The sequence below is a fragment of the Triticum dicoccoides genome, chromosome 3A, assembly GCF_002162155.2.
Source record: "Triticum dicoccoides isolate Atlit2015 ecotype Zavitan chromosome 3A, WEW_v2.0, whole genome shotgun sequence".
In the NCBI taxonomy this organism is placed as follows: domain Eukaryota; kingdom Viridiplantae; phylum Streptophyta; class Magnoliopsida; order Poales; family Poaceae; genus Triticum; species Triticum dicoccoides.
Window position 1 is genome coordinate 523,151,708 of NC_041384.1, and position 24,673 is coordinate 523,176,380.

Genomic DNA, 24,673 nt, shown 5'->3' on the forward strand with positions numbered 1-24,673 from the left:
TAGGAGGTAAATTCTTAACATCTTCAGCTTTAACCTTTTTCTTTCATAGATTTCTTTGCCTCTTGCATATCTTCAGGACTGAGAAATAGAACACCCCTCTTCTTCGGAGTTGGTTTAGGAATAGGCTCAGGAGCTGGCTCAGAAAGTGTCCAATTATTTTCATTTGTCAACATATTATTCAATAGAATTTCAGCTTCATCCAGCGTTCTTTCCATCAAAACAAAACCAGCACAACTATCCAGGTAATCTCTGGAAGCATCGGTTAGTCCATTATAAAAGATATCAAGTATTTCATTTTTCTTAAGAGGTTGATCAGGCAAAGAATTAAGTAACTTGAGAAGCCTCCCCCAAGCTTGTGGGAGACTCTCTTCTTCAATTTGCACAAAATTATATATATCCCTTAAGGCAACTTGTTTCTTATGAGCAGGGAAATATTTAGCAGGGAAGTAATAAATCATATCCTGGGGACTACGCACACAACCAGGATCAAGAGAATTAAACCATATCTTAGCATCACCCTTTAGTGAGAACGGAAATATTTTAAGGATATAAAAGTAACGAGTTCTCTCATCATTAGTGAATAGGGTGGCTATATCATTTAATTTAGTAAGATGTGCCACAACAATTTCAGATTCATAGCCATGAAAAGGATCAGATTCAACCAAAGTAATTATATCAGGATCAACAGAGAATTCATAATCCTTATCAGTAACAAAGATAGGTGAAGTAGCAAAAGCAGGGTCAGGTTTCATCTTAGCATTTAGAGATTGCTTATCCCATTTAGCTAATAACCTCTTAAGTTCGTATCTATCTTTGCAAGCTAAAATAGCTAGAGCAGCTTCTTTGTCAAAAACATAACCCTCAGGAATAACAGGTGAGTCTTCATCATCACTTTCATCAGTATTATCAGATTCAATATTTTCATTCTCTCTAACCCTAGCAAGTTGTTCATCAAGAAATTCACCAAGTGGCACAGTAGTATCAGGCATAGAAGTAGTTCATCATAAGTATCATGCATAGCAGAAGTGGCATCATCAATAACATGTGACATATCAGAACGAATAGCAGAAGCAGGTTTAGGTGTCGCAAGCTTACTCAAAACAGAAGGTGAATCAAGTGCAGAGCTAGATGGCAGTTCCTTACCTCCCCTCGTAGTTGAGGGATAAATCTTAGTTTTTGGATCTCTCAAGTTCTTCATAATGATAAGAAGATATAAATCCCAAGTGACTCAAAGAATAGAGCTATGTTTCCCCGGCAACGGCACCAGAAAAGAGTCTTGATAACCCACAAGTGTAGGGGATTGCAACAGGTTTTGAGGGTAGAGTATTCAACCCAAATTTATTGATTCGACACAATGGGAGCCAAAGAATATTCTCAAGTATTAGCAGTTGAATTGTCAATTCAAACACACTTGGAAACTTAATATCTGCAGCAAAGTATTTAGTAGCAAAGTAATATTATAGTAGTGGTAACGGTAGCAAAAGGTAATAGTAGCAAAAATAGTGTTTTTGGTATTTTGTAGTGATGATAGCAATAGCAACGGAAAAGTAAATAAGCGAAGAACAATATATGGAAAGCTCGTAGGCAATGGATCGGTGATGAAGAGTTATGCCGGATGCGGTTCATGACGTAACAATCATAACATAGGGTGACACAGAACTAGCTCCAATTCATCAATGTAATGTAGGCATGTATTCCGAATATAGTCATACGTGCTTATGGAAAAAAACTTGCATGACATCTTTTGTCCTACCCTCCCGTGGCAGCGGGGTCCTAATGGACACTAAGGGATATTAAGGCCTCCTTTTAATAGAGTACCGGACCAAAGCATTAACACATAGTGAATACATGAACTCCTCAAACTACGGTCATCACCGGTAAGTATCCCGATTATTGTCACTTCGGGGTTAACGGATCATAACACATAATAGGTGACTATAGACTTGCAAGATAGGATCAAGAACTCTCATATATTGATGAAAACATAATAGGTTCAGATCTGAAATCATGGCACTCGGGCCCTAGTGACAAGCATTAAGCATAGCAAAGTCATAGCAACATCAATCTCAGAACATAGTGGATACTAGGGATCAAACCGTAACAAAACTAACTCGATTACATGATAGATCTCATCCAAGCCATCACCGTCCAGCAAGCCTACGGTGGAATTACTCACGCACGGCCGTGAGCATCATGAAATTGGTGATGGAGGATGGTTGATGATGACGATGGTGACGGATTCCCCTCTCCGAAGCCCCGAACGGACTCCAGATCAGACCTCCCGAGAGGTTTTAGGGATTGGCGGCGGCTCCGTATTGTAAAACACAATGAATTCTTCTCTCTGATTTTTTTCTCCCCGAAACCAAATATATAGAGTTGGAGTTGAGGTCGGAGGAGCTCCAGGGGGCCCACGAGGTAGGGGCGCGCCCCCCACCCTCGTGGACAGGTGGCGGGCCCCCTGGTCTTCATCTTTTGCAAGGATTTTTTATTATTTCCGAATAGATGTTCCGTGAAGTTTCAGGTCATTCCGAGAACTTTTGTTTCTGCGCATAAATAACACCATAGGAATTCTGCTGAAAACAGTATTAGTCCGGGTTAGTTCCATTCAAATCATGCAAGTTAGAGTCCAAAACAAGGGCAAAAGTGTTTGGAAAAGTAGATACGACGGAGACGTATCACGCGGCCAGACTCCGAAGATTCTATGCCTAGTGCCGAACTCTTTATTCGTTTCCTTCTACCTATTGTCTCCAATACTTTTTTCCTCTATTTTCACTTTTTCCTTTTTTTAGCTTTAAAGCTCTTCGCGCAGCTCAACCGTGCACCTGTGACGTACACATCCTCGAACATGTACGCCCATTATACCTGGGGGCTTCCCGGACAGAAGCTTATTCTTATTTTCGAGCATCAAGCTGATCACATATGCGTTTTCCCATATGTACCTTTTCTTCGCCATTATATGCATCGATATGACTTAAGTTTTGGCCAAGCTAGGTTGCCTGGCTCCTGTGCTTATGCCCTACATTCCCGTTAGTTCGGTTAGGGCATAAAGGGAGCACCTCTACGATTGTTACTGCCGGGTCTTCCGGATGTGTACCTCGGTCGGTGGATTAAAGATGTTTTTGCATTCACCCCATGGTGAACCCCCAGATGTTACCTATACTGCGATTTTTCCAATCACAGTTCGGACATACATTTAAACGCATGCACACCCAGGGAAAGGAACCCTTTACCAGAACTATTTTCTCTGGAAGATGTTTCTTACAATCATAATGTAATATAACATAACTAGCCGGATACAACTTCTCTCTTCAAGCAACTATGACCCCTACGCCTGGTTTCCATGCATACTCCGGTCTATATTACCGCTCAGGTATTCAGAAACACTCCGCACCTTCGGGTCCAGAGGTCGAAGCGAAAAGGTCTGCCATGACAATCGTTTTACAATTCAGCTAGTTACATATGTCAAGGAAAGTACATAGTCACTTGGACTCAAAGATGTCCTCCTCCATACCGTCTAGCAGGCTGTCTAACTTACAATCCTGCTGGGAATACTTGGCGGCTACTTCTACTTGGTCATATACCAAGTTAATGGGAGCTTCTTTTCCATCTGACCCTAGAGGTCCGACCCAAGCCACATGATTCGGATCAAGCTTGGTTTACTGTGCTTTCACCATGGCCCAGGCTTCTCGTGCACCTTCCCGGCAGGCCGATATCTTCCACAATCGAAAGCGCCGCCGCGCTCTCTTGTATAGTTGTATAAGCTCCTCCATATTTCCTAGAGGGGAGGCGGATGGCCACAAGGCCTTGGCAACAATTCGCATCGCCTGCCGAGCTTGCTCGAGCACTTGCGACAGCTCTTGTAGCAGATCGCCCGAGAATCTAGACATCTCCTATTCGGGACGACCGGTCAGCATACCTGCAGACATAACTCTGTCAGTCCCCTTTTATATCTGAATTATTCAAAGGTAAGTTCGACCACATACTGAATATGCCGCCTCGCAGCCTTTTATTCTCCTTTACGGAGTCAGCCAGCTGGGCCCGCACATCTTTCAGTTCCTCGCCCAGTTGGGTATTGGAATCCTGGAGCTTGTTTTTCTCCTCCACGACTCATATCAGCACACGCTCGCCCGTAGCTAGTAGTTTTTCGGCTTCTTGTTCTCCCCTTTGAGCGGTTTAAAGTTGCTCTTGCAGTTGATCTGCTGATCCTATTAAGAGGTGAGCAATCGTGTTAGCATTATTGGTATACCATTATGTTTTCTCGATGGAGGGGAACATTACCAGATGATGCCTTCTTGAATTTCTCCAGTTCGGCATTGGCAGCAGTTAGCTGGGTCCGATACTTTTCTAGTTCCTAAGATAACAGGCTGTTCTTCTCCTCAAGAACCTAGTTATACAATGATCCTTCAATCAGTTCGATCAACTGCTTCAAGTCTCGGGGGCTACTGGTATATAACTATCAGATTGGTACAATATAAACTTACCCACATATCTTTTAGATGTTGGTCCGTGGCTCCTACAAGCCCATCCTGAGCATCTCGGATGTACGCATCGACCGAGCTGAAGGCATCAAATGCCTCCTTTCAAAAGCCGGGATCACGGAGGGCGGCCCTCCGATGATGATGATTCGTGGCGCTCTCCACTTCAGAGTTCGTGACAGACATATTGTCTGAATCCTCTGCGAAAGGACAATTCGGCGCCACTCCCGTGTCAGCCCCCGTCCTTAGGGAAGGGTCCAGAACCTGACTAGTGGAGGCACGACCGGCAGGATCCCCGGATATAGTCTGGCGGACACTTTTCCTGATAGAATGCGGCGAATGGCATCACGATTTTATGTGGCAATCAGAAGATGTATTCTTCAAAAGAAAAGCCTTACCTCTTTGACGAGGGTTCTGCCGTATTATCATTTGCCTTCCTCTTCGAAGATGTGCTCGGCGCGGGCGCCGCTCTCCTCGGAGACGCTTCTGGTGCACGTTGTGGCGTTGAGCGCCTCCCCTTTGGAACACGAAATAGTGTGGTGGGTGAGGCATAGTAAGGAAACTCTTTCAAAGAAGGTGTCTTTTACATGCGAAGCAGGGAGGAGGCCGGGGTAATCAGCGATGATGGGTACTTCTGTACCATCGTAGCTCGTCTGATGGAATACTCCATCCTCGAGCTCCACAAATATGTCCGGATCTTCTTTGAATCCGGGGTCAAGGTCCCAGTTGTGACCCTCTGGCTGGGGGCGGGGCTATGGATCCCCTCGATAGCCTTCCACCATTCCTGTAATGAGTGGATAGGTTACTGTCCATCAAAAATGATTTAGGGAGAGGAGTAAAAATGGTGGGATCGGAGCTACCCAGCTAGGAGGATTATACATGGAAAATCCATCTCGACATTGGAGACGAGTGAATTCCTCCTTCTCCCCTTTGTACAGTTCGGCCAATATTTTGGTCAAAGCGGCGGGGGTTTTCGGACCCTTCCAACCACAGCGTGAGGCGACATCTTCCTCATTATAGTGCCACATGGGAAGCCCTTTTTATTGGAGTGGTTGGAGCCCGCGCACTATGGAGATCACCATTACCTCGATTATTGACAGTCCGGACTGGGCGAGCGCCTTAATCTTGCCCATCAACTGACGGACTTCTGCGCTATCCTCCTCCTCGAGGCTCTGGGGACGCCATCTGCAGCGTTTGTTCAATGGAGCGCCTGAAAATTCGGGGAGGCCCATTGGACCGGGTCAGGAAGAGCGACGTCGTCAATATAGAACCATTCAGAAGGCCACCCTTCGGAGGCCTTCTTCAGCGTGTCGGATAGGTATCCGGTCCCGGTGGTACGCCACACTTCGGCTCCTCCCATTTCCAATATTGACCCCCCTTGATTACGAGAGACGAGGCAGAACAGTTTTCTCCATAAATCAAAATGGGCCTCGCATCCTAGGAATAGCTCGCATAAAGCAACGTAACCCGCGATGTGCAGGATGGAGGCGGGAGTGAAACTGTGCAGTTGGAGGCCATAATACTCCAGAAGTCCTCGGAGGAAGGGATGGATTGGAAATCCGACGCCTCTTAGCAAGAAGGGAATGAAGCATACTCGTTCCCCCTGGACGGATTGGGGAAGTTCTCCGTCTGAACCCCGCCATTGAAGGACGTCAGCCCTGCTTGGACGGGGACTAGATCCGCGTGAGGAAGAAAAACCTGCTTTTGCAGCTTCGATAGCTGACTGTGAGATGCGGAGCATCTCTCCCAATCACCCTTTTCGGAGCCGTGGGGACGAGAGGAAGAGCTGAGAGCATTAGCCATGTTGGGGTGGTTCCGCTTAGCAAGCTCAGAGGATTTTCTCGCGGGGTGTGGAATGGATCTGAGATCTATTCTCTTTAAATAGGCACCTCTCTTGTACTGTCAGGGTGGAATGTGCAAAAATACCCCGACCTCTCGTATTCACTCGACAGGTGGAAGCTGAAGTCAGGAAGGCGCGGAAGCCGAGGGGTACGACATTAAATAGAAAGCCGAATACATCACTTTGAAGTCATCAGAGGAGGAACCCGCCTTGCAATGCCGAAGACTATCTGCGCGCCGGACACCTCGTCATTGAAGTCTGGTTCGGGGGCTACTAAGGGAGTCCTGGACTAAGGGGTCCTCGGGCGTCCGACCTATTGGACATGGGCCAGACTGATGGGCTATGAAGATACAAAGACCGAAGACTCTACCTGTGTCCGGATGGGACTCTCCTTGGCATGGAAGGCAAGCTTGGCGACCAAATATGAAGATTCCTTTCTCTGTTACCGACCTTATGTAACCCTAGATCCCTCCGGTGTTTATATAAACCGGAGGGCTAGGTCCATAGAGATATATTCCTCATAATCATAGTCAGACAAGCTAGACTTTTAGGGTTTAGCCATGACGATCTCGTGGTAGATCAACTCTTGTAATACTCATATTCATCAAGATCAATCAAGCAGGAAGTAGGGTATTACCTCCATAGAGAGGGCCCGAACCTGGGTAAACATTGTGTCCCCTGTCTCCTGTTACCATCGGCCTTAGACGCACAGTTCGGGACCCCCTACCCGAGATCCGCCGGTTTTGACACCAACAGAGAGTCCTATGTACGAAACAAGGAATGCCGAGAGCTTGCCATTCCACAAGTTGGTGATCCTCATTTCCTCGGTGCCTTTCATCCCCACGGGCATAATCTCACACTTATTGAAGTTGATCTTCATGCCATACATCGCTTGACAACATAGTAGGAGACGTTTAATAGTGGTGATGTTTGTGATGGTCAAGTTCAAACATGAGGATCGTGTCGACCTGTAGGTGTGACCCCCCCCCCATATGGTGAGAAATGACACCCTTAAGGTGGCCCTCCGGTTTCTCTTTGTCGTACCTAAGGCATTCATGGTAACATCAAACATGTGCGAGGAGATGGGATCACCTTGTCTAAGGTCCATCTTCTTCCTAAAGAAAGGGTTGACATCCTCATTGAAACAGATTGCAGTCTTCCAACCTAAGACCTATTGCACCATCTGATGCACGCAAAGCAACATGAAAACCTAACAGATCAACACCTACGGAAGGAAGTGCCAGTTAACTTGGCCATAGGCATTTTCAAAAACAAGTTTCCTTGTGTTTTAAACTTTGACTCCGTGAATCACCTCCCTTGGAGAATGCACCTATCCTAAATAACAAACAGATTGACATCGGTTCACAATGTGTTGGGCAACCGGGCTGAGTCTTATAGGTCTACAGCCGGACCCCTATTTCCTCCCTAAACGTCTGTAATGACCGCCTGGTCAATGCTCGATCAAAAAAGTTGACCCAACCAGACCCTTACTTAGTCCCTATACGCCTGGACTGACCGGCACCCCTTAAATTTGGGCCAAATGTAGGGACAATATGAGGGCAACCGGACGCAACCGGGCACCCCGCTCCAGGTCATAGCGGTCCCACGTACAACCACCCAAAGCCCCTTCTAGGTCAAGACAGAGGCACCCAAATTTAGTCCCACTTCGCCGTGCGAGAAGGACGTTGACCGACTTAAATTGCCGCATCGGTGAATGGCGCCAAGCTTCTCTCTTGTTGCATAGGTCGATCAATTATTGTTGTGTGAACCAGGTAGCTTGACACTAGATGGCATTTCATCAACTCATGATTGTTCATTGGGTGTCATGTTCATCTCGTTCATATACGTCCCTACTACAATGAATGTGATTTTAAAATTGTTCATCGGGTTTTATTTTGGTCTACACCCTTGCACCGTTCGACACATTGTGATTCATAAAATGCCGTGCAAACATGAATGTTCCGTTTGTGAAGGAGATAGACGATGAGTATTAATCTTCTCTGTGGTTAATAGTGGAGAAGATTAATAGTGATAGTCCATCTCCTTAACAAAGGATGCATTGATTACTGAAGCTTATCGCTTCTGAACTACCCGGCTAGTCGACTAGCTCCTCATGCGGCGAGGTGGGACAAAAACATCTGAAACCCGCCGGCCCAATATGGATGTGAAAAATCTTAGTATGAGCAATTTACTATTCGGTGTTTTTTGACAATCCCGCCGGCCCAACGTCCGCAACATCCAAAATAATCGATGTGCATGTGTTTGCATGTATTAGCTGTTTTGAAAATATGCTTTGCGGTTGCGAATGGTAAAATTTGAGGCCCGTCCGTTCACTATCCGCGGGCAGGTCCGTATACATTTTAGGGGTCACATTTGCAGGTTGCGGCAGCGGATGCTCTTAAGGCGAAAACTTTAACTACCAGTTTGAAAACCACGTTAACGGGAGCAATGGGTCTAAAATTGAGCCTCATTGCAATAAAATGAACCTTTTTTTTCGTTTGCAGCGAGCCAAGAAAAGTTTCTCTTTTTGGCAGTGAGTTCATCTTGTTAATTAAATGAACCATAGTTCCATACAGTGACTTCATCATTGGAGCCAAAGAAAAATTATCTCGTGGCTACAACTTCTGCAATTTCCAGCTTCCGTTTTGTAACTAATAACAAATAAATATCCCAGTTATATATATACGCCGTGAGTAGTTTCTACTCAGTGGCATTAAACGAGCAAATATGGCAGAGCCAGGTCGAGGAAAGGCTGAAGGCAGCACCTACTTCCCTCTCCTCACAAACCCAGCGCCGCACCCGGTTCTTGCACCGGATCACTGTACTTTTATCCCCTTTTCCAGCTTGAATCTTCTTCCTGTTCCGTCACCGTCATTCCACTACGCCACAGCCTCGTAGGAAGCTGTCCGAGTTATTCAAGTGCCCGAGCCACAGCTCCCGCAGCTCCGGGAACGCCACCTCCAGCCACGGCTTCCGCGGCCCGCTGAAATGCAGGACGGCGGAGAGCTGCAGCAGCTCGGCGTCGGGCATGCGCCGGCCGAGGTCCGGCAGGTGCCACAGCGGCTCGATCGCCTGCACCCGACCGTCCAACGCTATCAGGGCCGGCGGCAGCGACCCCATCTTCCACAGCCTGAACCCTGATTCGCGGTTCTGCACGCACCCGACACAAGAAGTTAATGAACCTTGTCACTTCTCACTTGTCTTGTCGGTACTGCTAAGAGTTGCTTGCTCGATCGTGGTACGAAAATGGTGAGAGTACAGGGTAAGGAGGGCTTGCCTTTTGCAGCCATAGCTGATACGTCTCGGTAACGTTCGCTCCTCGCCAAGCGTCGAGGTCGACGATGGTGGCGCCCCAGGACCACGCGCAGTGCGAACCGTCGAGGCCTAGCGACGACACTGCAGGGTCAGTGAAGTTGAGGTGCTCGCTGAGAGTCCTCTCGATGCAGATGCCACCGTCCGCGCCGGGCCGGTGCGCGCCGACCGCGCCCATGATGTTCCCGTCCAGGTCCTGCTCCCACAGCCCGGCCAGATCCTTGCGCACCACGACGTCGTCGTCGAGCAGTATCACCCTCGGGAGCTCCGGGAAGAACTGCACACGATGGTTAACACACAAGGTGCCAATTGTTACTCACCATTTCATCCATCGACGATAGTAATACAGATGTACTGTGTTCCTGTTCTTTTGGTTTACCTCTGGGAGATGGATTTTGAGATAGTTGAGGATCGAAAACGTGCTCGGCTTGGTGGCCTCAAGCCTCCTGTACTCCCTCTCCACCGATCCATCGCACAGCTGGTGATAATCCAGCGAGCTCTTCTGGACCTCGTCGATGGTCCTCATGACAGAGGCGATGGCATCGCCGTCGCGCCAGTCGAACTGGTGGAGGCCCTTGACCTCGACGACCGCCGGAGCAACCGGGTGCAGCGCGAACCACGAGTGCATCGGGACGTAGCTCTTCTTGTCGGTGACGACGTGGAACACGAGCCTCGACGGGCCGGCCGAGCTCCGGACGGCGGACGCCACGGCCACGGCGGCCGCAAGAACGTTGTCGGTGACGAGGCAGACGTGGACGCGAGAGGCATCTGTTAGGCGAGGGGCGTACTGCGGCAACGGCACTGGGGAGCGGGCCGCGGAGTTCACCGCGAACTCCTCGGCCAGCCGCAGCGCCAGGCAGTGCATGCTCTTGGGGATGCCGAGCGAGGCCAGGTGCCGGTTGAACAGAGTCTGGATTCTTGACGACTTGAGCTTCCGGTCCATCTTTAGCAGCTGGTTCAAATCACACACACACACACCAGAAATTCAGAACGAATGAATGATTACAGGTTTGCATGTTTGACAAATCGAGGAGCGTCCATGCATGACCATGCAGATGAAAGCAGCAGATCATATCTCTAGGCTAGAGAAGGAACGAGCAGGGGACAACACAGGGACCATATGATGAGGCCTTTCCGCGGGGAAAGCACTTTGGTTGCTGAATTCAGCTAAGGTGGCAGTAACATGCAGCTGCAGGCATGCTACCGAAAACCCGCTAAAAGTTGAGCAAGGATTTTCGGGAGAAAGTGTCAAAGTGCTTGTAAATTCGACGTACGTACCATGGCCATTATCTTCACGACCACGTCTTCCATGTCAAGCCGATCATAGGAGGCCAGAATGGTGTCCATCTCCGCCATGAGACCGTCCAAGGAATCCGGTGCCGCTTCCACCACCACGGGGTCCAGCAGGGTAGCCACCCTGTGGCTTCTCTTCCACTCTCTCATAAATTCCTGATCGTTCCATTCATCAAAATTGACAGTCATTTTATTTATCAGTAAAAAGTACTACTAGTAAGAAACATCATGTGTGTTCTGCGCGTGAAAACAAAGATCTATGAGCATGCATGCATGGATCATGGATGGCTAAAGGACCACAACTCCACAACCGCAAGGCCGCAACTGCTTGGAAAAGAGCGAACGCACGTATAGTTCCAAACACAAAAGATTAAAGGTCTTGTCCGATGAGCACTTCCACGCTGGATTGCAGGCCACCAGTGGAGAATCCGAGCGAGCGAGTCGCCTCATTCACAAGAAGAAAGTCACAAGGGTTTTGTATGTATCCATGGCGGCTCGCAGCAGAATAAACCCAGCCCACCAACTGGTCGGGGACCCGCCAGGCCGGAATAATGCAGGCACGTACGTACGAATCTACCACTATGCGGAGTTTCGTCCTCCTGGGTCGTCAAAGTAGGCAGTTTTTCTGGTACAAATTGACCAGAAAAAGTTGTCAATCCACGACCGTTTCACGTACCAGCTCCACCTTTGAAGAACACAAGCCACGAACCCCGCGCAGCGCCTTTTTAGATGAGCAAAAGTGCTTGACCTCGGTCGGACTTTGCTTTTCTTAGGCGACTTCGGTCGGACTTTGATGAGATGGACTGATCACACTCACACACCGGCTAAACGGCCTTTTTAATTTTATTTATTTACTAGAACAATGCCCGTGCGTTGCAACGGGGTATAAATCTTCTAGTACGTCGGCTTGTGATTTACTTGTATATAATAATGCAATTGTGTAAATAAACGATCATCAAATTCTGCCCATGAATTACCTTAGATTTTGATCCGAAGTTTGGTAAGTAAATTAAAGTGAAACTGGTTCAAAAGGTAAGTAATTAAGTTGATTTATTATCATATAAGGAAGGTTGGACGAAGGAGTGGTGCGAATAAAGGTGGAATGGGAATCTTACATTCTTTTTCTCTACTTCTAATGGAGCAGTTCGTAGTCTCGCTTTCAGGGTTTTTTTCGTCCCACCACTTTCGTCCGGTTTTTTTTCGTAGGTTAACCGTCGTAGATTTTTTTCGTCGCCTCCCTCACTTCATCGGTTTATTTTCACTTCACCCTCTCACACAACGAAAAAAACTGAACGGATCAGAACTTTCCATACCGACGCAAATTATTTAGTAATGTCTTTATGTAAAAGAATCAATCACAATCAATCTCTAAAGATCAAATCTAAATTAATTAATCTTCATAACGTTTGTTTCCTTCCGAATCACGTCCATAACTTTCCTTCCTTGTTTGGGCAGAAACTGTTTGGTAGCAGAGATTAGGAAGCTTCCTATAAGTGTAGTAATAGAAAGTATTCTTTTTCTTGATGATTCGTTTCCATACTGACGCAAATTATTTAGTAATGTCTTTATGTAAAAGAATCAATCACAATCAATCTCTAAAGATCAAATCTAAATTAATTAATCTTCATAACGTTTGTTTCCTTCCGAATCACGTCCATAACTTTTCTTCCTTGTTTGGGCAGAAATTGTTTGGTAGCAGAGATTAGGAAGCTTCCTATGAGTGCAGTAATAGGATGTATTTTTTTTCTTGATGATTCGTTTCCATGCATGATGATAGTAAATTAGGCTAACATTCACCACTATTTATCAACATCATCAATCGTATCCATTCCTACCAGTTTTAAGGGAATCTGCTCGCTATGTCTTTTTTAAGGGGATCCGCTCGCTAAGTCGTCGTCGCACGTTATTTTGACAAGCAATTCCCCTAAAAAGGGCGTGGGTATTGGTAGTTGAACGCCCGCTAGGTTTTCCGGCTGTCCCATCCTCGCGTTGTGCCGCCGCCACCCGCCGAATTTCCAGCCGCCCGAGCCCGTTAACTTCGCCAGCCATCGGGTCGACTGCCCCCGCCCCATACCCCCATCCCCGAGCACTAGCTATCGCCGCGTTGCCGCCCCAAGCTCCACGCCACTGGGAACGAATCAAGCGCCGTCCCGACACCGCCGTCGCCGGCCCATCACCTCCAGCCTTGCATGGACAGCTTCAATGTGCAGTCTCCCTTGCTGCCTCACCTTCTGCCAGCGCATGCAGCGGCGGGGTTGGACGCGTGCGTGCTTGCTAGCTTGCTCTCCGTGCGTACGTACTTGCTCTGCGTGCGTCGCACCGGCCAATGCGCATGATGCGTGTGTGCCTACTTTTCTGTATGTGTATGCCAGTGTGATGCGTGTGTGCGTTGCTGTGTGTGTATGATATAGATGGCTCGAGTGTGTGCCTTCTGTGCTCTGCTCTCTGCTGATCTATGTGTTGGTGCTCCTGCTATATGTTCATGCCATACAAATGAAATTTCTGTTAATCTTCTGACATGTTGAGTTGGTTCTCTCTGTCTTCTGAGGGGGTGAATGCAAAGCAGTCTATTAAGCCAGGCACTATTGCTGAGCTAAATTGACAAAAAAATATCGATATCTATAGTTGTAGTTTAAGTAGTAGCGAGTTGTCTGATATGTATAAAGAGCCCGTTGCAACTGAGCCCGTTGCTAAATTGACAAAAAAGATCGCCAGTGTCACTTGATATGTATGAGAATATTAAATGTATTATTAATATAATTAATATTAAACTCTTAAAGTTAATGTGGCCCCGTTGCAATGCACGGGCGTTCTTCTAGTAGGTAGTAGAGATTTATTTTCGGATGTATAAAACCGCAGGGCACCGGAGAACATGCGCATTGAATACGACTAGTAGCTCAACCGGGGCGTCAACCATGGAGCTCTGGCAGACTACAAAGTACAGTGCCCGGATCAGACCGGGCGATGGGCTCAGGGCCCCACCCGTCAGCCACGTGGTGGAGGCCACGGTCGAGTGCAGCGACGTGTTGCCGTGCCGACCTGGCCCCTAAACATTCCCATTCCCGTGAACGACGCTTTACTGACAGGGAGCAGAAGCGCGTGAGAATCTCCGTGCCCATCCACCACCCATTTCCGCCACGCAGCCGCGGGTAAAAAAGATGTCAAAGCTCACGTACAAGTAGAAAGCCCGACGCCTAACTTATTACGCGGCCTGCCAAAGTCCAAACACATTTTGACGCGCACGATCGGACACGGGCCTAACACACTAGTACACTGGTAGTAGAGGCCAGGTCGGCCGGACTCACCTCCGTCGCGTCGCCGCCGCCGCCGTAGAGCCAGCGCCCGAGCCCCGCCCTCCAGTCCGAGCAACCTGAGGCGCTCGCACACGAGAATGGGGGAGCAATTAACCGGTGGATACGCCACAAATCACCGACGAGGAAGAGGAAAAATGGGCTGCGAACGAGCTTCGTTACCGGTGGCGGAAGGGCAGAGGGAGGCGCCGGTCTCGATGGCGAGGAGCGCGGCGCGGAAGAGGAGCACGCCGGCCAGGAGCCCCGTGACCACAACGGAACGGTAGCCTCGCCGCGCCGCCTGCAGCTGCGGCGCCTTCGGCTTCGTCACGTCGTCGTCGCCGGCCGCCGCCGTGATGTACAGCCTCATTGCTCAGAGTCCTTTTCCTCGCGCGAGGCCGCCGACTCGCCGCCGCTCATGAACGAACGAGGCTACACGAGCCCACGCTCCAGCTCGAGGAGTCCGTATGCGCGTGGCGGTGTGGGAACGCGGGGAGGGGGCGAGAGAGGTGCGTGGCGCGGGGAGTTATAGGCATCAGTGAGAGAGTGAGACGAGGCAGTGAGACTTGAGACCGGGGGAGGTGGCGAACCGAGCGGCTCCGTCCGATGTGTGTGTATGGAAACGGTAGAGCAGCGCGGGAGGGGCGATGGGATCTGCCGGACGGGGGAAGAGAGCGACCTGAAATGCGAGGGGAGGGCACCGACAGTGCCTGAGGGTGACGCGCGGGGCCCCGGCCCGGAGGCTTGTAGACTGGCTGTGGCGCCTGTGGCTGGCCCGTGGGGGCAGGGCAGGCATCGGGGCGCCGGTGTGGCTTATCCGGTGGTGCTGCATGCCGCGTCGCGCTCGCAGGTCGCATGCCGCTCGTTAGATTTACCTCTCGCATTATGTGCTTTGTCTGGTTACTGGTTCAGCACACGTACTATGCGCGCGAATGGTATCTCCATGTGACTGGCTTCTCACTCTTGTGGAATCTCTTTGCCGATCTGTCATCCTGCGCGGTAAAAAATGGCAGTTCTGCCCCGTTGGGGGTACGGGTAGAGGGTACACGGGCACAAAGTAAAAATAAAATTTCCTACCACGTAGATTATGATCATGCCAGTGTGGCAGTGTTGCATATCACGAGATTTTCACCGGAAGCCTAGACTCGTGCGATAGGCCTGTTATGGACAGCCCGGCCCAAAAACCTGGGCCGGGTCGGGCTTCGCAATCCTCATTTTCCAGGTTTATCTTGTTCATGGTTTCAGGAGGATTTTCGGGTTTTGGGCTAGGCCTGCACGTGGAGATACCGGAAAGTGTCGTTCGAGCTGAGCGTCGGGCTTGTAAAAGGAGTGATTCGAACTTCATGACAGGCTTCGAGTTTGAAGGTCTAGCTATTGCAAGCCCGGCTCGAAGCCTGGCCCGTCCTGGCGAATGATCTGGTTTATCGTGCGAATGTGGATTCGGTCAAGCATGTTGATGCAATTGAGGTCCAACTAAGCTAGAAGGAAAGGGGATAGAAGTAGAAGCATCGTAAGGCAGCTTAGGGTGAAACCTTCATCTCCTCACTTTTTACTGGTGAGCATGTGGATTCATCTCCCCTAGGCCCGTGGCTTGGGCCGCCAGTGACAAAGAGGGGAATCCTAGTGCATGCATCGGCTCCAACATGTAGATAAGATAGGATTTTAGTCCACTTGTGGAGGCGGTGCTCGGACGGGTGGCAGCCCTTCATCTTTGAGTTTGTCTTCGAGGATTTGGTCCTCCCAAGTCCACCCGTCGCAATAGATTGGACTTGATTCCATCGTAATTTTCTACCGGCTCATCAGGACGACGAGGTTAGGGTTTCTTGTCGTGCGCAAGCGACGTCGAGGTTCAATGTCAAATTCTTCATATCGATGTAAGGGTTGCGACTCCTGTTTGTTGATCCTTAGGAGCACGTGCATGAAGATTTCTCAGTTGTCATCGACGAGGTGAGATGGCTCCCGCATGAGAGCGACGAAAGCAGCACGTCAGTCCGCAAACATCACTATAAAATTCCATCTATTTAGTGACAAAAATCCTAACGACAAAACAGGAAACTTTGTTAAAATCATTTTTTATGATGATCCATCGTCAAGAGGTGTTTCCTCACGGGCAACACCCTAGCCAACTTCGGCGGTGTTCTGGCCTGTAATTCTGCGACGCTTTTGGCGTCGCTAGGCATGTCCATTTTCTTGGACGATTTGTAGTGTCACACAAAATGCTTCATGTCACAAACAATGTTAGGTGGGTTTAGGAAAATGGATAACAAAATGGTTTGTTGGTGTTCAGATCATAGTGCCTTATAAATTCTATAATGGTAGAGTTTTCAACATGTTAGAATCAAAAAATTTAGTGTTTAGGGTTGAGATGCTGGTATCGAAATCCATCGAGTATTCCTTCATAGAACATACATTGCTCCATCACTCCCTTTAATAAAGGGTTGGCATAAGAACCACATCCAAGATGGAGTTTGGCGATTCATGGATTGGCCCACTAGGATTTGACCGGCCTTGTCCGAAAACAATGCGGCGACGTAGTCAACACGAGGAAGGACAGGACCTCTCAATGGGGAGTTCAGGTGGCCGGAGGCATAAGGAGAAGAGCCCGGCGGAGATCTCTGAGCCCGGATGATCACGAGCCCTATCACGCTCGGGGGCTACTGACGGGGCCCTAGACCAAGGGTGCCTAACATAAAGGAGCCCAGCCTCTACTTCGACTAGGGCCCACCAGGCCCAGAGAATATCGCGGAACCCTAAGAAGGAGAGGGCAGACTAGCATGTATCCCAAGGAAGATGGCAGCCCTCTCTTGTCTATATAAAGGGAAGTCTAGGGCCCTCATAGGGATCCAATCTAGAAAAAACTCTCGGTAGACATATCATACACCATTGTAATCCTCTGCACGAGGTATCCTCTCATCATGAATATGAAAAGAAAGCATGGCATAAAGTATTACTCTTCGGAGGCTCGAACCTAGGTAAACTGTGTTTGCAGACTCCGCTCCCATACTTTCGGTCTCATCATGAACCCTACCGAGGGATCTGACGGGAAATCGCTTCATCAGCTACGTCCGCATTGATGGGGCGGCTGCCGAGAGGTCGAATCGGTCAGCATCACCCTCCGGTCACATCGCGCGGCATCAATGCCGGCCGCTCCATGCTCTGGGACTGCATGAATGCGCCGCGGTAGGCGGCGCGTGCATCGGAAGAAAAACGCGGGAGGGACATGTGAGGGGTTTGGGTGGGCCAGTGAGTTTGGAAGCAGGCTTAAGGGCAATTCGGACGCCCGCGAAGCTCCCTCGCGTTCGTCTCCTGTTTGCAAAAGAAAGTATGTCCGGACTGTATCACGGACCGATACAGACCCACGTTAGGTAACTTCCGTGATCTAAATAGCGCGATGCAGACATCTACGGGGGGTTTGAGGATCGTAGTTGGAAATTCCCCTACTGCCGACCTTGGATGGTTGGAATTTTACTTCTACTCCCGAAGATTGAACTGGGCTTGTACGTAGCGGGGACAATATGCATGCTGCCAGAGTGCCACTGCCATGTAATGATGCAACTATGCAAATCCCTGAGCAATCATCGAACCCCGCCGTATATCACTGAGATAGTGCGACGAGCTGAGGACGTCAAAAGGATATGGATCACCAGCTGACGTGGCAAGATCAGTAGATGCCAATGTTTACACTGTTGCTACTAATACATCAGTTTATTTACTTTTTGCGAAATACAAGCACTCCAAAGTTTAATCAGGACAATCTTTTTCTTCTCTTCTGCGGGGACGACCTCTGCAGTGTACCCAGCCATAGACTGTAGATATACCCCAAAACCATCAAGTGTGCTCGGGTGCATATACTCCCGTTTGAGAAAATAATTCTGCTGTGATCCCAAAAGTCTAAAGAAAAATAACACATTTTGATGAATCAAATTTGCTTCCAGGTTTCAAGTTTCATGAAGTACAATTCATTTGTGAGATATGCAAAGATAATGGCATTTTTAACCGATCCCCAACAATCGATTAGATGAGTAAAATTCCGATTTTACTCCTCTAACTGGCACCTAGCCGATTCCCAATCGGTGTTAGCGGAGTAAAAACTATACTCAGCCGCGGCGAATCTTTCTATATTTACTCCGCCGCTCGACGGCCGAGTAAAAAAATATCTCTTCTCTTCCCCTCATCTGCCTCCTCTCCTCCCCCTCGCCCTACCGCCGACGCGTCCCCCGCCGGTCCCTGCCGCCCCCTCTTCTCCCAATGGCCGGACGCGGTGGCCGAAGACCCCTCCCCCCTCCTCGCCGATCTGCAGCGTGGAACCGTGCCGCCATGCCCACGGGTCGTCCTCAAGTGGCACATCTTCGAGCCGCCGCTGCTCGCCCGATCCGCCCGCCCCTGCTTGGTTCGCCGACTTCCCGGAGCTCCCTCCATCGCGGCCACCGCAGAGGACATACCTCGGTGTCCGGCAGCGGTCGTGGGGGATATGGGTGGCGGAGGTCACCGACCGGCAGACCCACAAGAGAAAGTGACTTGGGTCGTTCCACACAGCGAAGCTTGCGAAGATGGAGTATGACCGGTGGCAAGTCTGGTTCCACGACTCCATCACGCGGGTCAACTTTCTATTTGCGACGACGTCGGTCCACCTCGACCCGCCGGCGTCGGGGGTGGTGAGCACGGTGATGGCTCGGGAGTGCCTCGAGGCGGAGGCAGTCAACGAGGCATACGTAAAGGACCTCCAGCACCAGCACCCGAGCTTGTGGAGGCGGAGCGGGCGGTATTCGCCGACAATGGCGGGGAGGTCATCGTCATCTCCGACAATGAGGTGCAAGGCGACGACGAGGGCGGCGAGGAAGAGGAGTTCTATGTTGAGGAGTGGCGGAGCATCTTCCCCGACTGCGACGATGACGGCACCGGCCTGGACCCATGTCTCATCGGCGGTGGCCTATCGAGGAAGGATTGGCTCAACCTCCACTATGGTCGATGAGTAGTCTAGTGTAGTTTAAGTTTAGTAGTATGTTTGAATTTTGTTTAATGTTCGGTTATCAAGACTATGTTGAACTTATATTTAAATTTATGCAAATTTTGGTTGAGACTAGATTGAATTTATGCAAATTTATGTTTTACTCCGCTAAGTCTAGGGGTCGGCTAGAACCAACCAAAACTTATGGTTTACTCGGCCGGATACTCCTTTATTTTATAGGGGATTGGTTAAAAATGCCCTAACAAACTCAAGCATCCCATATTTTATTGGATTTCTGTTGAAGCTTCTCTAATTTCTAAAATACACGGAACATGTCTTCCTCCCAAGTCCCAAAGCACAAAATCCACACTCAGGCTTTTTGCCAAAGGTAAATGCAAACTAATACATCCATCGCCCACAAGGAATACCGATGTTGTACATTCTGACCCTACGGAGAGAACGACGAGACCAGAAGGCACGCATGCATGCAATGCATTAATACTCATACAAGTTGGAACAAAGCTGCTGGCAATTGAATACATAGATACGGTTGCTGGCCGGGAGCTTTCGTACCGGCTAATTGAATTGCCAGTACCGCGTCTCAACTACAACGCCTCGAAGCTATTGGCAAATGGGGGACTACTCGTCTCAATCGGTTGGCCGTTGCATTGCACTGCTGAGCGCGACGGCAATCATGTCTCGTCCACGAATACAGCATGCTCTCTGAAAAAAAATACACCATGCTGATGTACATTTACATGCACGTACGGTGGTCTGAAACTATTAAAACTAAAATACTCGGTTAGATGGCCGTGGGAGCTAGGTGGTGACTTTTCAGTCAGATCGGGTACGCGGCTAGATTTGCTGGCCGTGTGATCATCCCTACCGCAGAATTCTCGTGGAAATCAAGGGCTCCATTGCCGTGCTGCTTTTTCTCATGGCTTGTCCTTGGCAACATGTGTTGGACGTCTGACAGACTAGTCCGAAGAAGACTACCGTTTCAGGACTCATGTTGAAATTTTGCTAGTAGGCCTTTGGCCCAAAGGCCAACTAAAATTCTGAAATTCTCTTGGCCCATTCATGCACACATGTGAGTGGAGTGAGTGAGGCTAAAGTTTAGTCCCACCCCGAAAGTTGAGAGAGAGTTGCACCTTTTTATAAGATGAGCTCTTCTACCACTTGTATGAGCATGAGAAGAGGAGACCTACACGCTCGCCTCGCCACGCCACGCCTCGCCTCGCCTCGTCACGACGCGCCGCGGGTTGAGGGATTGAGCCGAGCCGAGGACAAAGCTATGCATGTTGTCTATATTTTTACTGCATGGGAAAATTAATGAGTCATTAATTAATAATTAACGGACGCGTTAATTACTGACCCGTTTTCGATTCTTTTGGATCGTGACGACTCGGACGTGGGGTTTACTCCCACGACCTATCCGACCCGCACTATATAGTCAGGCAGACGTCTACCCTAGCCGCCGCCGCTTCGTATGGTTTCTCACCACCGTTCCAGATCATTGCGCCGCCAAGCAAGTCTTCTCCATCCCTCCTTCCGGCGTGCACCGCGAGAAGGGACAGCAGGCCTCCGGAACCCCGCCTCTCGTGATCCTGTACGGGAGAGGGCGATCAGGTTTTTGGGGAGCGCACTCGCGCGACTGCTGGCAGCAACGACTTCGCGAACGACGACTTCTTCCCCGACCTCGGCAACCTCGTCCTCGACGACATGGGCGACAACGTCAACGCCGGCGGTGCTGCACCCGCTGGACCGTATGTGATTCTATCCTTCCTGTTCGAGATCGTGGTAGAATTCATGCTTCTAGTATGTGCCCTAGATGTGATATGTTCATCTGCTATGCTAGTTCGCATGATTAGTTTAATCTCTCCTGCTGTGGTCATGATTTATCTTCTGTTTATTCGGATTAAATCTCGTAGTAATTTGTTCATATTTTCAACAATCCAAAAACCTGATTATAGGCAATTTACTCCGAGTGGTTTTGCTGCGCATCTGAAGCCGCCTGCCTTTAAGGGGGCGCAATATAAGAGGTGGCGCACGAGAGCAGTCTACTGGTTTCAGACCATGGGCTGCTATGATGCCACCAAGGGCAAGCCTGAGGGCGATCTTAATCCAGCACAGCTGGAAGCTTTTGAGAAGATCGATACCCTTTTTAAAGGCGCTCTTCTGAGTGTTCTTGATGACTCCATTGTGGATTCGTATATGTCGTTTGACAACGGCAAGGACATGTGGGCTGTGCTCGAGGCCAAGTTTGGTGCCTCGGACGCCGGCAGCGAGTTGTACGTCATGGAGCAATTCTATGACTACAAGATGACTGATGAGCGCCCTGTTGTACAGCAGGCTCATGAGATACAGTCGCTCGCAAAAGAACTTGAGTACTTCAAGTGTGTGTTGCCGGACAAATTTGTTTTCGGAGGCATCATTGCCAAGCTTCCACCTTCGTGGAACAATTTTGCTACTTCCCTGAAACACAAGAGACAGGAGTTTTCTGTTGCGGATCTCATTGGTACTCTTGATGTTGAAGAGAAGGCGAGAGCAAAGGACACACGTGCTCGAGTTGCTGAGGGAGGTTCTAGTGCCCACATGGTACAGAAGAAGAACTCCCAGCCCAACAAGTTCAAAAACAATAAGAACAAAACTCAGGGCAAAGGCAAGTTTGATACAAAGAACAAGCCATCACATTCTACCAACTTCAAGAAGAATTCTCATAAGAAAGGGAAGGGACTTTGCCATGTCTGCGGTGATCCTAATCACTGGGCTCCGAAGTGTCCTAACCGCTTTGAGGAGCGCGAACATGAGAAGAGTGGCAAGTCCGCTAATGTTGTCATCGGTGATACTGATATGAAGGAATCAGGGTACGGTATTTTTCCTACCATCCTTTCAGTATTTCAATCCCCTGATTGGTTAGTTGACACCGGTGCCAATGTACATGTTTGTGCTGACGCCTCCATGTTTTCTTCTTACCAGGCAACATGCCATCGTTCGAGGTGTTGGTACGGTCGATCTGAAGTTTACTTCGGGGAAGACTGTGCGTCTGAAGAACGTTCATCATGTGCCGTCCATCAATAAAAATCTCATTAGCAGTTCCCGTTTATGTCGAGATGGTTTTAAGTTGGTTTTCGAATCCAATAAAGTTGTACTTTCTAAGTGTGGACAATTTGTTGGAAAAGGCTATGAGTGCGGAGGCTTGTTCCGCCTATCTTTGTCAGATATTTGCACTAAAGTTATTAATAATGTTTGCCACAATAATGAGTCTGATATTTGGCATTCACGACTCTGTCATATTAACTTTGGTTGCATGACGCGGTTAGCCAATATGAATTTAATTCCGAAAATCTCTACTGTCAAAGGCTCCAAGTGCCAAGTATGTGTGCAAGCTAAGCAACCTCGCAAGTCCCATAAGACTACAGAGGCAAGAGACTTGGCGCCACTAGAGCTTATAATTCTGATCTTTGTGAGATGAATGGCGTGTTGAAAAAAGGTGGAAAGAGATACTTCATGCCGTTGATTGATGACTCCACTAGATATTGTTATGTGTATCTTCTGAAATCAAAAGATGAGGCTTTGACTTTCTTTAAAAACTATAAAGCTGAGGCAGAGAATCAACTTGATCAAAAAATTAAATGGCTTAGGTCCGATCATGGTGGAGAGTATTTTTCCAATGAATTTGATCTGTTTTGTGCGGAACATGGTATAATCCACGAAAGGATGCCTCCCTACTCACCCCAGTCAAGTGGGGTAGCCGAAAGAAAGAACCGAACTCTAACTGATATGGTTAACACCATGTTAGACACTTCGGGTCTATCCAAGGAATGGTGGGGGAGAGGCGCTAATGACTGCGTGTCATGTCCTAAACCGAGTTCCCACAAAGCATAAGACCATGACTCCATTTGAGGAATGGAAAAGGAAAAGGTTGAAACTCTCTTACCTACGTACTTGGGGTTGTTTGGCGAAAGTCAATATACCAATTCCCAAGAAGCGCAAGCTTGGACCAAAGACTGTGGATTGTGTTCTTCTGGGCTATGCTTTTCATAGCATCGGCTATAGATTTTTGATAATAAAATCTGAGGTATCCGACATGCATGTTGGTACGATTATGGAATCAAATGATGCAACTTTCTTTGAGGACATATTTCCTATGAAGGATATGTCGAGTTCATCAAATCAGGAGATACCTACTCCATCTAGTGAGGAATTCACTGTAATTCCTGAACCCACCATTGCGATGGAACACGTTGAGAATTCTGTTGAGGGTAACAATGGAACTCCTATGAGGAGTAAGAGACAGAGGACTGCAAAGTCTTTTGGTGATGATTTCATTGTGTACCTCGTGGATGACACACCCAGGACTATTTCAGAAGCCTATGCATCTCCTGATGTTGACTACTGAAAGGAAGTTGTACGTAGCGAGATGGATTCCATCTTAGCTAACGGTACCTGGGAGATCACTGACCGTCCTTATGGGTGCAAACCTATAGGATGTAAGTGGGTGTCAAGAAGAAGCTTAGACCTGATGGTACGATTGAAAAGTACAAGGCACGACTTGTGGCCAAGGGTTATACCCAGAAAGAAGGTGAAGACTTCTTTGATACTTACTCACCCGTGGCTAGACTGACCACAATTCGGGTGCTACTATCACTGGCTGCCTCACATGGTCTTCTCGTTCATCAAATGGACGTTAAGACGGCTTTCCTCAATGGAGAGTTGAAGGAGGAAATTTACATGGATCAGCCAGATGGTTTTGTAGTACCTGGTCAAGAAGGAAAGGTGTGCAAGTTATTAAATTCTTTATATGGCCTTAAACAAGCTCCTAAGGAGTGGCATGAGAAGTTCGAAAGAACATTAACTGCTGCCGGTTTTGTAGTAAACGATGGTGACAAGTGCGTGTACTATCGCTATGGTGGGGGCGAAGGAGTTATTCTTTGTCTGTATGTCGACGACATATTGATCTTTGGAACCAAACTTGATTTAATCAAGGAGGTTAAGGATTTCTTATCTCGCTGTTTTGAGATGAAGGATCTAGGAGTAGCTGATGTTATCTTAAACATCAAGCTGTTGAGAGATGAGAATGGTGGGATCACACTGCTTCAGTCTCATTATGTGGAAAAGGTCTTGAGTCGTTTTGGGTATAGCGACTGCACGCCTTCTCCAACTCCATATGATGCTAGGGTGTTCCTTCGAAAGAATCGACAGATTGTTAGAGATCAACTGAGGTATTCTCAGATTATTGGCTCGCTTACGTATTTGGCGAGTGCCACGAGGCCTGACATCTCTTTTGCTGTGAGCAAGCTGAGTCGGTTTGTGTCAAAACCGGGAGATGATCATTGGCATGCGCTTGAGAGAGTTATGCGCTATTTGAAAGGCACCGCGAGCTATGGGATTCACTACACCGGGTATCCAAGGGTACTGGAGGGTTATAGTGACTCAAACTGGATATCTGATGCTGATGAGATTAAGGCCACAAGTGGCTATGTTTTTACACTTGGTGGTGGCGCTGTTTCCT

At 48.5% G+C, this 24,673-nt stretch overlaps 1 protein-coding gene across 1 annotated transcript; it reads right to left on the minus strand.

The window, feature by feature from the left end:
- Nucleotides 1-8,895: 8,895 nt before the first annotated feature.
- On the minus strand, nt 8,896-14,846 carry LOC119268958 (probable galacturonosyltransferase 15). Its single transcript, XM_037550679.1, has 6 exons — nt 14,394-14,846; nt 14,226-14,290; nt 10,906-11,076; nt 10,007-10,579; nt 9,593-9,904; nt 8,896-9,465 (listed from the first exon to the last, which is right to left on the minus strand). The coding sequence occupies exons 1-6, from the start codon at nt 14,578-14,580 to the stop codon at nt 9,187-9,189; spliced, it is 1,587 nt and encodes a 528-aa protein (XP_037406576.1). The 5' UTR covers nt 14,581-14,846; the 3' UTR covers nt 8,896-9,186.
- Nucleotides 14,847-24,673: the final 9,827 nt, after the last annotated feature.

Bases quoted from the DNA above. Each gene is read 5' to 3' on its own strand.
- LOC119268958 (XM_037550679.1), bottom strand. From the start codon at position 14,580: ATGAGGCTGTACATCACGGCGGCGGCCGGCGACGACGACGTGACGAAG. The intron at 9,905-10,006 runs GTAAACCAAAAG...CATCGTGTGCAG, and splicing joins TCAAAATCCATCTCCCAGAG to TTCTTCCCGGAGCTCCCGAG. The intron at 9,466-9,592 runs GCAAGCCCTCCT...GGGTGCGTGCAG, and splicing joins ATCAGCTATGGCTGCAAAAG to AACCGCGAATCAGGGTTCAG.